We start from the raw sequence: 17,979 nt of genomic DNA, 5'->3' as shown, positions 1-17,979 counted from the left end.
GCCTAGAGTGGTTCGAATCTTCTTTTCAATGAGCATGGAAATAATCCATTCTCGAATGAAGTCTTCTACACCGAACTTAATGAGCGATTCGATTGTAAATACATATACGTTTAAGATTGTAATTTTGTAAAAAAATTTAGACCCTCTTTCGAGATATTGGATATTGAAAAACAAATCAATATTTTTTTAAAAATCCAAAAAAAAAATATACACTTTTGATCATCAAATATTAAACCGATTCATTAGTTCTAAGAATTATCAAAACAAAATTAGGGTACCGCTCGTACCCTTCGAGAACAACACAATTACATTTTTTAACTAAAAAATTCAACTTAAGAAAAAAAATAGAGACAATGTCTAATAGTGGAGGGAAATTTTGTTGTCGAGATTCGAGAAAAGAAATTTAGCCATCATCATATATATTATTTCGTTAGCATGCCTCCCTTTTTCGGCTCTCATACGAAACTAATTTTTACAAATGAGGTGTCAAAACAAAGATAATTTTCTGCAGACTATGCGAATTGTATTAATTTATAATTTATTGAAAAAACTTAACTTTTTACTATAATAAAAATATAAAATACTACAAATTATTTAAAGGAAATGGTTTGTGTATTTGAATGAACTTATCGAATACACACCAATTTTTTCGGTAAGCTAGTTTCATCCCAAGACACAACTCATCCTAGAAAAACTCATCCCAGAAACAAAAGATACTTGTACTTAACGAAAACAATTGTTTGTGTATTCAACTAGTTCGTTCAAAGCTTTTTACTTTGGATGGATTTTTAATTTCATTTCAGAGGAACCAGGATGGAAAATAAATTATCTGAAGATAAGAAAGAGGCAGAACATGTATGTTTAAATTGTAAGGCAATCGCCTATTGGTTTGTTAGTTCGGTAGGTGTCTAAAACGGATAAAGGATAGTGCATTGGAGTGCTTAGCTATATACAGATAGCTAGATAAAGACATATTTACTGTTTATGATGAAAATGAAAAGATGTTATAGGTAGGTAGAGGTATTTACCACAATCGAATCACAATATTACTTTCCTACAAGTTTTCAGGGCATATATGGAGTTATTACGTTTAGTTTATTTTTGTTCGTTAAAATTAAAAAAAACAAGCATACGAACAGGTACAAGAAATTACTATTCATGTGTTGTTTACAGTCAGACTTTTAGTTATGAAGTGACACGTAAACAGTAGTTATAGAGGTTGTACGTATTACAATATATAGGTGCACGTTGAAAAAGTAATTCGACTAGAAAATACATATACTTTTTCTTGCCCGTATCTTTAACTTGTACTCAGTTTCTTTTCTTATATATTTGTATCAAATACATTATGTTGGATAAAAGATGGGAATGTAATTAAAATTTTGTCAAAATAATGATATCTTTCGGGCTCATACACAGTGAAGGGAGGGGGTTACTTTTAATAAAAGATGCTGGGATGCGACCCACACTAATAAATTCCTATATCGTCTGTCGATTTGTCTTGTTTAAAAAATAATCTATATGTACTCGTATCAATTTTTACCAAATTTGCGTACTATTTTTTGTAGATTTTATTTTTTATGAAAAAACGGACTGTTGGATTCTTACATAAAAATTACTGAATATCAAAAACAATATTTTCTGTGAAATAAAAAAAGTTTAAAGCCAATATTTTAAATTTTTGAAAAGCTATTTGAGCCGAAAGTAAATTTTTACCAAGTTTTAGTATTTTTTTTGTTGGTTTTATTTTTTGTACAAAAACTTTCAATTCGAATTTTTTAAAAAATTTACCAAATATTGAAAACAATATTTCTTATAAGATAATATTAGTTTGAAGCCAATATTTAAAATTTTTGAAGAGATATTTGAGTCGAAAATAAATTTTTACCAACTTTTATAATTTTTTTTTAGATCTTTATTTTTTTATAAAAAAAACTGTTAATCAGATTATTCTCAAAATGTTATCAGATGTCAAAAACATTATTCTTCGTTGCACAAAATTTTTTAGAGATGAAATCATATTTCAGTCGTAAAATTTTGGAGGTGAACATTTTTTTTCAGTTTTATTGATTTATAAAAAAAACCGTTATATTGATTTTTCTTCAAAAAATATACCTGTTTGATATCACGTTACAATATATTATATAAAATTGAATTCAAGTCTCTAGCGTTTTTAGTTCGTAAGATATTTAGGGTTAACCAAAATTTTCACCTTTTTTTCAAACTGCGATGGTAAAAAAACCACCCATGCAATTTTCTTGAGAGCCCTTTCTGCATCTTTCTGCCTTATTATGTGTATAACAAAATTTATTTGAAGTTGATATCTCTTCTGGTCCTTGAGCTATGGAGGACGAAAAAAAACGCCGCGAACGTACGGACGTACGAACGTACGTACACACGCACGCACAGACATCTTTCTAAAAATCTTTTATTTCGACTCTAGGGACCTTGAAACGTCGTGAAATTTCAAAATTTTCAATTTGACAAATCGGACCCATTACAATAACTTCCTATGGGAAGTTAAAAATCTAATTGCCAGTTTTTTTATATAAATACAAATCTAAAAAAAAATACAAATCTTTTAAAAGTTGAGTTTCTATTCAAATATCTTTTTAAAAGCTTGAGATGGAGGCTTCAAACTTATTTTATCTTATAAAAAATATTGTTTTCAACGGTCGAAAAAATATTGAGCAAAATGGAATTGACAGTTTTTTTAAACAAAAACCTAAAAAATGAATAAAAGTTGGTAAAAATTGATTTTCGCCTCAAGTAACTTTTCAAGACTTTGAAATATTTGCTTTATCTATCACAAAATATTGTTGTCAATATTCAGTTAAATTTTGAACAAAAATCCAATTGACGGTTTTCGTAGAAACAATTAAAAACCTAAAAAATTTAACAAAAGTTGGTAAAATGTGTTTTTTTTTAAATATCTTTTAAAAACCCGTGGCATGATGGTTAGTGCGATGGACTGTCATGCGAGAGGTCTTGGGTTCGATCCCTGCCTATTCCACCTAAAGTTTTTTTACGGGTACTATCTCTTGCGAGGAATTGACAAAGTGTCCAGGAGTAATGCTTGTCATGAAAAGTGCTTTCTCAAATTTGCCGTTCGGTTTCGGCTTAAAAATGTAGGTCCCCTCCATCCCTGACAACAGTACTCGCACACAGGAATGGTTGAGAGTTGTCAGTCACAAGGCCCTAGTTCTCAAACTGACTGTTGCCTCCCAATGCATGTATGTATCTTTTCAAAACTTTGAGACTTTGGCTTGAATCTAATTTTATCTTTTGAGAAATATTGTTTTGAACATTCGAGCAAGTTTTTTAAAAAATCCAATTGAAAGTTTTTTTTGCTAAAAAAATTAAAACCTCAAAAAAAACAAAACTAAAACTTGGTAGACATTTTTTTTGACTTAAATAGCTTTTCAAAAATTAAAAATATCGTCTTCAATCTTATTTCATTTCATAGAAAATATTGTTGTCGATATTCAATAGTTTTTAAATAAAAATCCAACAGTCCGTTTTTTCATCAAAAAATAAAATCTACAAAAAACAGTACGAAGATTTGGTAAAAATGATGTTCGGTTCCCAATATCACTTGAACAATAGAAGATATTGACTTCAAATGAATTTCATTCATCAAAATTGTATTTGTTTCTATGAGAATTAAATTTTTTAAGAAATGCTACTAAAATTGAAATTAAACTATTTCATCATATGCAAAAAATTGTTATTAATTTTTAAATTTTTTAGAATAATTTAATTGACATTTTTTTAACAAAAACGAAAACCTACAAACCTTTTAAGCAAGACAAATCGATAGACTGGATTGAAAGTTATCAGTGTGGGTCGCATCCCAGCCACTTTTTTTTTATTGTTTTCTTAATCTAAGAGTTAAATAGAATACAAATTCAATAATGTCTTAAAATAAATAAATAAATTACTAAATTTTCTGTCTTTCTTTTTCTCTTTGCAGAATGACAACTTCTAATGGCAACACTTAGCCAAAACTATGACACAAATTTTGATGTGAATCCATATTATGTGCCGATCAACAATAAAGTAAGATTTATTTTCATATTCACATTTATTTATAATAAATTCTTATTAATTGTCCTTATAATAGCCCTACTCGTATATCTATACCGACGACGTGGTGCATATACCTATAACGTCTTATTGCATATCATTAATTAAGCTTCTTATAATTTCTCTCTTAATAATTTGATTCTAATTCATTCACTTAGTTATTCAACTTCTCTCCATATATCTACGGTACACATATGTATGGGTATATAACATATTTATACCAACGCAAAACATATAACTTATCTTCTTCTACTTGTAGTATTAATAATAACAAAATCCTTCAAATCCAATTACACACTCCAAGGATATGAAGGACTATATCTATATGTGCATGCATAAGATTTTGTATACACATAAATAAACTTTATTATATGGAGATATACACATATGGATGTGTGTTGTATATACTAGTATATAAATTGTGTGACATGTAAATCTCATTAAATTCTATTCAATCGAAGTATATGCAAAATATATACAAACATACAAACACACATATCTACCAACATCGACTTGAGATTGAGGCAAAATCCTTCCCGCATATCATTTTCTCGTCGTTCGTCCTGGATATGTGAGTTGAGTAAATAGTCTCTGAGTAGGTATAATTTTGATAAAGTTAAGCCTTCGATGAATAACATCAATTAGCCATCATCTACTTTCTTACCATCATTATTATGAAGTTATATGGAAGCAAGAAAATGACAAGAAGCCCAAAACGTCTTAAAAAATCATAATTGATTTAAAATTAAAAGCCTTCTTGTCAAATACTGGGACATCACAAATTTCAGATCCTTTTTTTTTTGATGGTGTGTGAAAATTGCAATTGAATGACACACGAATCGAGGAAAGGAGTGCGAAGATAAAAAAAGACAAGGATTAAAATTTAAAAAAAAGAAAATCACATCAAGGATTCTGCGGATGCCCTCTTTGTGTCGTTAAACTAAACTGAAAAGAAGGATTACGTTTACTTCCCGAATTCCCTTTATTTTTTAAAATTGTATGAATCCTTTTTTTTTTGCATCCTTCAATGGGAGAACCATTGACATTGTAATTTTTGACCCAATTAGAGACCAAAAAAGAACCCATTGACCATCTGACTCAAGCAACTCAAACCCAATGGACCGGTCCGTTTTGGCTGGATGGCAGTTTAGTTGACGGAATGGCACCAAGGGTATAATGGCAGATCAATGAAATCTCGCCACCATCTATGATGATGGATTCTCTCAAAAGAAATCCGTTTAATTGGAAACCAATATCGATTGAGTATATAGAAACAGAGATGTGAAGAGTTTGACATTGCATCCTTTAGGTCCATTTCACTACCACCTTTTCTCTGGAAGTTCGCTGTATACAAAGAGAGACACAGCCAACCGTATCTGATATGAATATTCAAAGTGAAAGGCGATACACTTTCGGTTCAGCGAAAGCAAGGCGATCAATCAAAACTGTTTTTTTTTTCTGTTTGTATTTTGGTCCTGTTTCGAATGATGGCACTGCGCGGGCAAGGCCCGGTCTTTTGCGCGCTGGGGATAAATCGAAATTGAATTACACTGCACTGTTTTTGTGTTATGAAAGACTGAGTAGAATTTCACAAAGTATTGAGATTTTACCAGCTCCAAGAGAACTCACAATAGATGATTCCAAATTTTGGTTTGGGTTGAAATTTGAAGGCTCTTCTTGCGTACAAAATTTGGGGTTTTACGTATGTACATACTTTTAGGAGCATAAGTTACCTAATTTTTAGTTTTAATCAAACTAATAAGTCATAATCAGGTTGTTAACCCTATTTAAAAGCTTGGAGCTTTTTGACCACAATTTATTTCAAGGAATTAAGCAAGTGGTGTCAAGTATTACTTACTTACTAAGGGTGGCGCTACAGTCCTGTATGAACTAGGGCCTCACCCAACAAACTTCTCCATCTAGCTCGGTCCCTAGCTAGATGTCTCCCGTTTCGCGCTCCAAGTTGGGTGATTTCACCTTCCACTTGTGCGCGCCACTTGATCCGCGGCCTTCCTTTACTGCGCTATCCTGTGGGTGTGGAGCATTTGTTTCCATGCGCTCTACATGACCAAGCCATCTTAGTCGTTGGACTTTTTTCCCTTCTGGGTAAGTCTACGTCGCTGTACAGCCCGTACAGCTTGTCGTTCCATCTTCTCCTCCACTCCCCTTCGATGCATACGGGACAATAGATAACACGAAGAACTTTTCTCTCGAACCGACCCAAAGTGCTTTTATCCGCTTTTGTCATAGTCCATGCTTCTGCACAGTTTAGCGGGACGGGGATAATAAGGGTCTTATATAGCAACACTTTGGTCCCTCGAGAGAGCACTTTACCACTCAATTGGTTTCTTGGTCCAAAGAAACAGCGGTTAGCAAGAGTTATTCTGCTTTTGATCTCAGCTCTGGTTTTGTTTTCTGCGTTTACAGCAGAGCCTAGGTAGACGAAGTCCTTGACTACCTCAAAGTTACGTCTGTCGATGGTGACGTTTTGACCAAGACGTCGGTGTTGTAAGTTCTTTCTTGACGACAGCATGTACTATGTTTTGCCCTCATTAACCGTTAAACCCATTTTTGCCGCCTCTGCCTCAATACTCACAAAAGCCCCATTGACATCACGCTGAGTTCTTCCGATTTTGTCAATGTCATCAGCGTATGCCAGTAATTGGACAAACTTTTGAGAGATAGTGCCTCAAGTGTTAACGTGTGAGCTCTGCACTATTCTTTCAAGCACGATGTTAAAAAAATCACAAGTTTCTGTTAAGTTGTTTTCAACCTTTAAAGAGCAGCGTGAATTCTCCATGGTTATCCTGAACAAACGGACTAGTTTGACAGGGATGCCAAAACAAGACATGGCTCATATGCTGTCTTGAAATCAATGAAAAGATGGTGGGTGTCGATTTGGAGTTCTTACGTTTTTTCCAGGATCTGCCGTGACTATTTGATCAACTGTGGACTTTCCTGGTCTAAAACAACACTGATTAGGACCTATCGGGTTGTTGACGATGGGCTTTAGACGTTCACATATTACGGCAGAGAAGATTTTATAGGCGATGTTAAGTAGACTGATTCCTCTATAGTTGTTGCAGTTCCGAGGTTCCATTAATCGGGCATGCTTTCTTCCGACCATATCTTACAGATAAGTTGGTGCATGCTCCTAACCAACTTATCTCCAGCTGCTTTAAAGAGCTCGGCATTCAAGCCATCTGCTCCAGAGGCTTTATTAGACTTCAACTTAGATATGGCAATCTTTACTTCGTCTAAGTCGGGAGGACAGGATTGTTGGCTTTCGTCGTCTATGTTGAATGGATCATCCTGCCTGACAGCCGAATTCAGTTCGTCGTCTGCAGAAGTGGTCCTTCATATCCTCAGCATTGACTGCGGTCAAACTATGATGTTTCCACTTTCGTCAAGTATTATATCATGACAAATATTTGGCAGTCTAACTTTTATTCTGGAGAAATTCACAATTTAAAATGCAATTTCAGGAGAACCAGAGTATTTCTGACGCACGAACTAGCCATTGCAGTCTTTTGCAGAGCTTTGAAAAGAAATTGAAGCAGTTTTTCTTCAAATTATATGGTGTGTGGTATATTGGCAAGGCGGAAGTTTACGGCGTTGATACACAAAAATGGGTGAAAATCTACTCGCGATTTAGGACCAGTTTTATGGGTTACACACTTTATAGTCCAAGAACTTCTGATGCATCACTTACCTGACCTAATTCCAGGTTAGGCGAAATGTATTTTGCCAAGGGTAGTATCCTTGAGTACTGATTGTTCCTTCTGATTTTGTATACATCTGCTTGAGGAAGAAAAACACACGTTTACTTTGAATTTAGAAACTGAAATGTGATGTTTTAATGGCCTTAGAACTTTTTTTCCAAACTTAGTTTAAATTTGTTTCAAAGCAATAAATGGATTTGGAGTTTAAAATGTGTTCCATTAACTTCAGAAAACAAAAACAAATTAAGCAAAAATTTACAAATTAGTTCTGTGCTATTTTTTACTTTACTATTTTTAATTTTTTTTTTGTATATTTTCAGCAATCGCCGATGTATGACAAATCAAAGAAAACCTGGAGTCAACGGCTCAAAATCAGCAAAACCGAAAAGGCCACCGCGCAAATGGTGGTATCTCAACTACCGCCACCACCACCCCAACAAATGCAACAGCATCATGCAATGCATGAATTTCCCGGTGGTTTAGACTTTCACCCGAGTGCTTTATCACGTTCCATGAAATATGCCGAACCATGGATATACGGCACCGTTCGGGGAATTCCCGCCCGTCCAATGCACTTTCATCCCGGACAGGCAATGTACGCTCCAATGCCCTCCGAAATCGCTGTCGTTATCTGTTCTTGCCCGGAGTATCTAAGCGGAACGAAGCGGGATGTGAAGAAAGCAAGTATATGCAAGAAATGTAAGGGCTCACGTCTGCCACTGGCTCCGATTGGGGGAACAGTTCGCATTCGACCGACCAGTACGCCGATGCAGCAGAAGCATCGACCTACAAATGCATCAACGATGCGAGTGGTCTCCTCCAAGTCCAGACCGTCCATTCTGGATCCTCAGAAAGATCCCTATGATCTGATGCGACGCACAAGGTTACTATCGCCTGAACCTAAATCCTCGCCACAGCAGCAGGACAAAAATTATCGCTCCAGTCGCGGCAGAAGTTCCAGTCCCAATCGAAGTCGTAGTCGAACTCCCCGCTCACAGCTGGAGGAAGTTGCTAAATCTTCGCCAAAATCTTCTCAATCTTCTATCAAAACTACCGATCGCTGGATTGTCGAAGACAGCAGCCAATCCAACTCCCGACGATCCATACTCCGCTGCAATGTCAATCCCTATGACCTGATCTCAAATAAATCCTCCGCATCGTCCTCGTCATCTTCGGTGCAGCATCTGAGCGAATTCTCACCACATGACGCCGACGAAGATGACGATGTCGTGCCTGATATGTTCAGAGGAATGACAAGCAAGTCGACGTCGTCAGCGTCGTCGTCATCCTCGTCGATTAATCACAAGACAGCTATTAGTCGCAAAACAACCGGACCTACAAACATATCATCTCCATTACCATCTCCTTCAGTGACATCGTCATCCAGCAACGCCGGATCCCCATCATCGGGATCATCCAGCAAGACAACAATGAGTTATGTCAATGTTAAGGCGATTGCTGGACAACGGATAAGTTTCGGTGAACACTCACCAGCGCCGTCATTAATCAACCAAAACGGTGAGAGTTTTTTGTATGAAAATGTGGGGTCACCAAATAACAACAGCAACAATGAAACCACCAGTAACAGTCCTAAATTTCCGAAACAGAAGCAGCAACAGAACAGTGCCAAAAAGGACGACACTACCACCACTCCGCAACCGAAACGTCCACCACGCAGAAAGAACGATGTGAACTCGTCACAGCAAATGTTTGATAATCCTATCGGAGGTGGAGTCGGAGGAGGTGGTGGTGATGATGGTGATGACTGTGACGAGGACGACGGTAGTTGTAGTGGTAGTGGTGTTGCTGCAACATCAACCAATCTTCAAAACCGTCATCAAATAATGTCCTCGCAAATTTCCACAGATTTACAAGGGACAGGAACTGGAACTGGAACTGGAACTGGAGCTGGAGCAGCAATAGCAGCAGCTAGTCAAAGACCCTCCATCAAATCCATTCTTAAAAGGCCACTATCTTCGCCAACATCCGGTGTACTTCTAGCTGTCAACACTCCATCCAAATCCCCGTTGAATGGTGATACTGATACAGGAAGTCTTGTTGGTACTCCTGCCAGCACAACCAACACCACCGACTCATGTAGACTCGACCAGCAGTTTCAGTACCAAATACAACATCAGCAGCAGCAGCACAAACAACATCATCATCATCAAATTAAACGTAACTCAACGAGGACACATGAAAGCTCACTGAAGAGTCCTTCAAATGGAAGAGGCGTTGAAAGTGGTGGTAGTGGTAATGGTGGAAGTGAAAACGTCGGTGGCAGTGTAGGTTTGTTGGACACAATGTTAGCCAAATCGAATGGAGGACAAAAAACCCCCGTAGAAACAAAGACCGGATCACAGTTTTATATTCCCATGCCACAGGCTCGTAAAAAAGTCCAATTTATGGTCGAGGATAAAATAATCCAAGTTGACAATGCGAACTACCATCATCAGCATCACGGTAATGACGATGAGGATGACGAGGATGACTATCACTCTGCTCAAGGAGATGAAACTGACAAAACTGAAATCTCCAAGCAAATAGGTAAAACCCTTCTACCAGCTAACTACCGTAACTGTAGTAATACGCCGGGCAATGGCACTAGCACTGGCACTTCTATACCTCATCCTGCTAGTGGAAATGGAACTGGAACCAAAGCCACTGTCAGAGTAATGCCAGGGACAGGGCCAGGAGCAGGTGGCAGTGGCAGTGGTAATGGAAGTGGACAAAACATCTCGAAAAGTGATACCACGAGAAAACTACCCCCGTCATCGAAACCTACACTTGTCGTAACCGATGTGGACAAAGACCCAAATAACGGTCACAGGGAAAAGGATAAGGTGAAAGAATCTTCTGTTGATGCGAAACGTAGAATCATTGCAATCACTAATGGCAGCCGGGAAGATTATGTTGGAAAAGAAAATCCTATCAATGGCACCCACAACAGCAACAATAGTGCTCCTGTTGCTACGGCTAATAGATTCAACCAAGACCAACTGCATCGCCAGCATAAGAGACAAAACAACCAACAACAGCAACAACGCCACCAACAACAACAGCGACTGCAACAGAAACAGGATGCAGTATTAAACTTATTACAGCTCGAGTCGAACTTACTGTCGCAGAGTGAATTATTAAATTCTGGCAAGAATAGTTTTTACCAGAATTTCCAGCAAAACCAAAACCAGGATCAGAACCGGGATGAACCGCATTATGAAGATGTTGCCAATGACGAAGAAGACGACGACGGTGATGGTGTCAGTGGCAACAACGACGACTCTTTGGGTCCACAACAAACAATATCCTTGTCTTCGTCGTTGTCGTCATCATCATCATCCTCAGTAGCTCCTGCTCCAACACAAGGCGACGAAGACCAATGTGGTCGATTTAATGGCACTGGTGACAGGACAAAGGGTGAGTCTTAAGGATAACGAAATAAAAGAAGCTCACACATAGAGACAAACAAAAAATCGAGAAAGGAGAAGAGTTTATGATTGGGGATAGTGTCCTTGTCCTTTTGTTTCGTCATTAAGTTTATTTTATAGGTTTCCCATAGTGAAAAGCAAGGATTGTGCAAGCAATGAGGGGGGTTAAGAAAGGCTGGTGAATTATCGTTGATCATAGATGATACTTAATTTAGAGAGGATTTTTGTTTTCCAGTTTTATTACCCGAACGGAAAAAAAGTGAAAGCGAGGAATAAAATGAATTAAAGAAGTCCTTATAACGTCCTTGACGTCCGTTTCTTCACCGTCATCCTCCTTAAGACCCACCAACACTTGATTAGACAATTTTTGATGAACTCAAACAATTTAAGATGGTGATAAGGAATATATATTTTCTTCTTTTTTTGTAGGGTGTTTTCTCTTCCAGGAAAATAAAAAGTATTTATTTAAGGAATTTACCTGGAACAAGTTTCAAATGCGATTAGGTACCTACACACATTTTACGCCTCATTTGTAGAAAAAAAGAAAAACTCCTCAGAAGTGTATTAACTTATTTTATGGGAAAAGATATAAAAAAGAAATCTTAAAGCTAAAAGGTATAAATTTATTGTAAATAAACAACAAGAAGAATAAGAAAAAAGAAAGATTTTATTGCGATTAGTAAAGGAATCTAGAGTTCTTTCCTTAGAAAAATGAGGGTTTAGTCCATGTTTTAGGGAATTTAAATAATGATTTTGATACATTTAAAAAGTTTTCTATGTTTGGTCCGATTGGTCTTACGTACTATATAAGGGAAAGGAAGAGATAACCTTTTTTTCAGATAAATTGCATAGTTTTCAAATAATGGCCAAACATGGAAGTAATAGGATTGCTAGCTTGAAATGGAAATAATAACTCAAAATTTAATTGAGTACAGTCCTTACCGCACCTAAGATCACTGGAACACCGATCTTCAAAAACTTTGTTGTTATAGCTCGCCAATGAACCTCTGATATTTCGGACTCTTCTATGTTATTATCACTTGTTTGATACATGCTAGGCTACTTATGCCTATAAGTTGTGTAAACCCAGTCTTCTTGGCAATGTTTCCGTTGGTCATCTGCAGTTTCTAAAAAACTATTCGAAATAGACCTTGAAGATGTAATATTTTGAAGCTTTTATATTATATTAAGCTTATTAATTTTTAAAAATGTTCGTCGAATTTGGTAAAAGAAAATGAAAATATCACGATTAAATATTCTAGGGGCAGCTATGGAAACGCTGTCTGATGTTAAAGTGATGAAGCATGGATTTTCTAGTGTTAACACTTCGCACCAATCCTTAAAGCAATTTTTACCAGCTGTCTTTACCTGGTCCATATTCCCACGGCATGAATAGAAATTGAAGTTGTTTTTATACGCAAGGCAGGTAAATGCTCGCAAGTCAATCCTAAAGATCTACGACCTATAAGTCTATCATCATTTCTTGTTAAGACCTTGGAAAGATTGATTGATATCCATTTAAGGGCAAGTATTGATACAAAACTTCTGTCTTCGTCCCAACATGCCTACTACAAAGGTGAATTGGTGGAAACAGCGTTACACACTTTAGTACGCACCATCGAATAATCCCTCCATCATAAAGAGTTCAATATGGATGCTTTCCTTGACATCGAATGTGCCTTTAACAACGTGGACACATCTGCAATCACACCTGCACTTACATCTCTAAATGTTTAGAGTTTGCTCCGGGAGTTAAGTCATTTAATACTGAATAGCAGAATAATTAACTCAAAACTGGGCAACTCTTCTGGCAGACGAGTCGTTAGTAGAGGGAAACCGCAAGGTGATGTTCTATCCACTCTCTCCTGGAACCTAGTGGTAAATGAAATCCCAACTACTCTGGATTCGAGTGGTTTCAGACGACGTTGCTATAGCAATTTCAGGAAACCATCTTAACACCTTAAAAGAACTCTTACAAAAAGCCTTAGACAGACTAATACTTTGGGCTGGTCGGTGTGGACTGGGTGTTAATACACACAAAACCGATTTAGTCTTATTTTTGAGCAGAAACAAAATTATATTTGTCAAACCTCCCTACATTAAAGGAATCCAAATAAAATTCTCAGGCGAGGCTAAATACCTGAAAGCTGGGACTTGTTTTAGATACAAATCTAAATTGGAAACTCAACGTACAGGAAAGAGTCAAAAAAGCTATTGTAGCTCGCTTTTCTTGCAAAAAAGCTATTGGTAATAAATGGGGCTTACAACGCAGAATCACGGATTGGCTATACACATCGGTAGTCAGACCAATTTTAATGTACGGTGTGGCGTATGGTGGACTGCTTTAGAGAAAGGTATAAACAGGGATAAGCTAAATAAAGTCCAAGGTTCAGCTTGCCTATGTATAAGCGGATCGGTTCAAACGACCCCGTCTGCGGCACTGGACACCTTGCTCTACCTAACACCTTTTGACATATTTACCAACCAAATAGCTGCAAACTCTGCTATTCGCCTCAAAGCTTCGTCGCAGTGGACTGACAACAACATTGGCCACTCCATCTTTCTAAGGTATTTAGAATCAATTCCAAAGCACACAGACTACACCATCAACCAACTGCAATTCGACAGAAACTTTCAGATTTCTATACCCCCAGTTCTTTCTGTTAAGATAGGACATTACTGATGGTTCAATCCATTTTTATACATCAGATGGTTCAAAAACAAAAGAAGTGGTTGGTGGAGGTGTGTACTCTGAACGACTGAAATTAAGTCTCTCATTCCACCTTCCCAATGATTGTAGCGTGTTTCAGGCGGAGCTTTTTGCGATTAAAAAGTCTTGTCCTGGCTTTAAGAAAACGTGATATCAATAAACGATATCCGTATGTCCTCAGATAGTCAGGCCGCTATGAAATCTCTGGACTCTGTCTCTACAAACTTTATAACAGTCCATAACTGTCGATCATCTGTCATCGATTGCTGGGTGCCGGGCCATAGAGACATTCCAGGTTAATGTAAGGTAGATGAACTCGCCAACCCATCCTACCACGTTCGGCACATACTGGCATACCAATTGCTACTTGTAAACTATTGCTAATGCAAGACGCTGTGAGCAGGGCAGGCAATAGGTGGAACAAAATCACCACGTGTCAAGTCACAAAAAACACCTGGCCAACACTGGATTTAAAACGTTCAAGGTGCTTGCTATCTCTAAGCAGATCGCATATAAGCTCGATAATAGGTGTCATAACCGGACACTCTGTAATAGGAAAGCACGCCCCACTACTAGGCGTATTCTCAATTGACTTTTTTAGAAGCTGTATTAACGAAGAAGAGTAGGAACAAGTCCCTCACCTTATCTGTACATTCTCTGCTCGAGCTTCTAGGAATAATTACATTTTTAGCCTTTCCGACACATGGGCGATTAAGATATTAGCACTAATAATTTGTCGCCCAAGTTAAAAAAAAGTGCGATACGAGGTCTTGCATCGTTGCATAACAGAGAGCCATCTTCATTTCACATAAGTATAAGTGGCAAGCCTAATTTTAATTGCAGCTTATGTAAGGGTACACCGTACAGCTCTAAAAAAATAAATAAATTGAGCGACGCAACAGTCCGTTGAGAACTAGGGCATAGTGACTTACAACTCTCAACCATTTCTGTGTGCAAGTACTGTTGTCAGGGATGGAGGGGACCTACAGCTTTAAGTCGAATCAGAATGGAAAATTTGAGAAACAAGAATTACTCTTGGAGAATTTCTCAATTCCTCGCAAGAGGCAGTAGCCGTGAAATAAAACTTTGGGATGCATAGGTGGGGATCGAACCCAAGACCTCAGGAATGACAGTCCAACGCATCAACTATTATGCCACGGGTACAACACCGTACAGCTCTAGTGAGTCAAAACAATCTACTGGGTATGAAGTGCTCTTTTTCGAGTCGATGCCAGATTTTCTTTCATAGCTCCTACTACTTCATTCAATACTTTTCAAAACAACATCGTTTCTTGGTGCTTTAATCGCTATTTGAAATTGATCATGTTGCTTGTTATCTTGTAAATGAGGATAAACATGAACAATAAGTGTCTGTAGTAAATTACAAAAATCTTCCCTTCCATCAGCATCGGTTTTTAACAGTCCATTTTTATGGTGTTTCAAAATAGTTTCGTGCCTTTATGTAGTTATAAGGAACACCTTATAATAGGAAGCGATGATAGGTCAAATAGCAGGCAGCACCTAATAGTGTGCTACTAATTAGTCTTCAATAAAAATATTATTGGATATCTTATTATGAGTGCTAGTGGTGCATCTACTCGAATAACCTGTGAATGAAATATTTTACAGCAGTAAAAAGTAGCTAACTATCACCACACAAAAATCTCATTTCACAATATGTCTTCGTTGCAACGTGAAGAACGGACAAACAAACAAGCAAACAAACAAACAAACTTACTCCCATTTATAATATTAGTATAGCAGCTATGCAGCTGCAGATCCTTCGATGCAGCCAGTTTATTTTCGAAACAAACAAATTACACTGGTCTACAGTGAAAAACCATTCGGAATAATTTTAACTAATTTTGACTTGTATTCCAATGAATACAAGTTAATGATGAAAGCCATTTCAATAAAATTATACTGTTAATTGGAAACGATCGTTAGAATTCCCCAAGATCTATCAAATAACTACTAAAAAAAAACCGTAAAAAATGGTGCTTCACTTGGATGAGTTTAGTGCGAATATTTCCGTGCCGAAGTTTACATGTGTCATCTTTTAAAAATTTGGTTATTTTGTTTTATTCAGTTCTTTGCATTTTTCAAATGGTAAATATATTGTGCTTAATTGTTTTTTTCCGTGTTTTTAAGTGTTCAAGTTGAAAAAAAGTATTACATTGAAAAATGTCACGAAAATGTGTGAATAATGCCGACAACTTTTGTTACATTTCCGATGAAGTGGTATTTTTGCAAAGATGTTCCATATCGCCGACAATAAAAGAAGCATATTCCTAATACTTTAAACAAAATATAAAAAGTCACGATTAAAGCTGGGTTAAAAATTTCTGTTGCAATGCAGGAGCAACAGGTTTGAGAAATTGGATGAATGGAAGAAAAAATCATTTCTATCATGAAACGGATTGTTATTTCTGCCTCACCACTCATGACCTTGTGAGAGGCAAGGGATTTTCAAAAAAAAGAAGAATACTATAGTGTACGCAAATGTACCATCGGCTACTCGTCCTCTGCCACACAGCTATCTTCACCCGATTCTAAAAAGCCCTCACATTGACGAAGGAGGAATAACACCTACACCTGCTTTACCAACAATTTCTTCAATGACAGAATTCGAAGTACCTAGCACATCATCACAGCCACACCGGATAACACAAGCTGAATTGAATGATCTTGTAAGGGATTTAGAATTGCCCAAGAACAAAGCAGAACTTCTAGGCTCGAGGTTGCAACAATGGAATCTTTTAGGAAGGGGCGTGGTTATAATATCTTTCCGTACTCGACAAAAGTAGTTCCAGCGATATTTTGAAATGGATGAAAATATAGTTTCTTGCAATGATGTCAGTACTTTAAAGGTAGCCCTTAACATGACGTATAAACGGAGTGAATGGAGACTTTTCATAGCTAGCTCTAAGCTAAAGCTGTGTTGCTATGTTACCGAAATATTTTACCTTCGATTTCTATTGGTATCGGAGTTCATATGAAGGAGTCTTACGAAAATATAAAAATTCTGCTGCGGATTAAATATAAAAGTCGTAGCTATGTTGCTTGGACCGCAATTAGGCTACACGAAATTTTGTTCCTTCATCTGTGAATGGGACAGTCGTGATAGAAAGCAGCAGTATATTAGAAAGTTGTGGCCTCATCGCCAGTAGCTTCAACCTGGGCAAAAACATGTTAAAAAATGACCCTCTAATTTGTGCAAAAAAGGTGTTACTTCCGCCCTTGCATATAAAGCTAAGACTCTTGAAAAACTTCGTAAAGGCAATAGACAGAGATGGAGCTGCTTTTCAATACCTTCACGAAAAATTTCCAAGAATAAGTGAGGCGAAAGTAGTACCCGTGGCATGATGGTTAGTGCGTTGGACTGTCATGCAAGGGGTCTTGGGTTCAATCCCTGCCTGTGCCACCTTAATTTAAAAAAAAAAAATTGACAAATCCTTCAAGAGTAATTCTTGTCATGAAAAAGTGCTTTCTGAAACTAGCCGTTCGGATTCGGCATAAAATTGTAGGTCCCCTCCATTCCTGACAACATTACTCGCACACAGGAATGGTTGAGAGTTGTAAGTCACTAGGCCCTGGTTCACAACGGACTGTTGCGCCACCCCATTTGATTTTGAAGTGAGGCGAAAGTCTAAGAAGGCATATTCGTCGGTCCGCGGATTTTTATTTAAAGATGTCAACTTTGACTTGGTTCTAGAAGGTAAGGAAAAAAAACTTGGGATGAATTTGGCCTTGTAGGACAAAATTTTCTGGGAAATTAGAGGAGTGACAACTATGTTAAACTTTTTGAAAATATGCTTTCGTCATACCAAGAATTGGGTTGTAATATGTCTTTAGAAATCCACTTTTTACATTAATACTTGGAGTTTTTTCCGGACAATTGCGGAACTTTTAGCGATGAGCGCTTTCATTATGCCATCGCCAATATGGAAAAGCGGTATCAAGGCCATTGGAACGCTTCAATGTTAGAGAGCTTTTGTTGGATTATTTATAGAGATATTAAGAACGCAAAATA

General features: G+C 37.1%; 1 protein-coding gene across 1 annotated transcript in view; it reads left to right on the top strand.

Moving 5' to 3' along the window:
• Positions 1-17,979, top strand: part of LOC129946981 (serine-rich adhesin for platelets) — a 437,327-nt gene that overhangs the window by 337,561 nt on the left and 81,787 nt on the right. Inside the window, exons 3-4 of the mRNA XM_056057365.1 lie at positions 3,974-4,059; positions 8,129-11,225. Coding sequence (XP_055913340.1) covers positions 3,988-4,059; positions 8,129-11,225 — 3,169 coding nt within the window. The 5' untranslated portion in view covers positions 3,974-3,987. The remainder of the gene's footprint in view (positions 1-3,973; positions 4,060-8,128; positions 11,226-17,979) is intronic.

Source organism: Eupeodes corollae, chromosome 2 (assembly GCF_945859685.1).
Source record: "Eupeodes corollae chromosome 2, idEupCoro1.1, whole genome shotgun sequence".
Taxonomy (NCBI): domain Eukaryota; kingdom Metazoa; phylum Arthropoda; class Insecta; order Diptera; family Syrphidae; genus Eupeodes; species Eupeodes corollae.
Note: the sequence above shows the minus strand (reverse complement) of the source record. Positions and strands in the feature narration are given on the sequence as shown.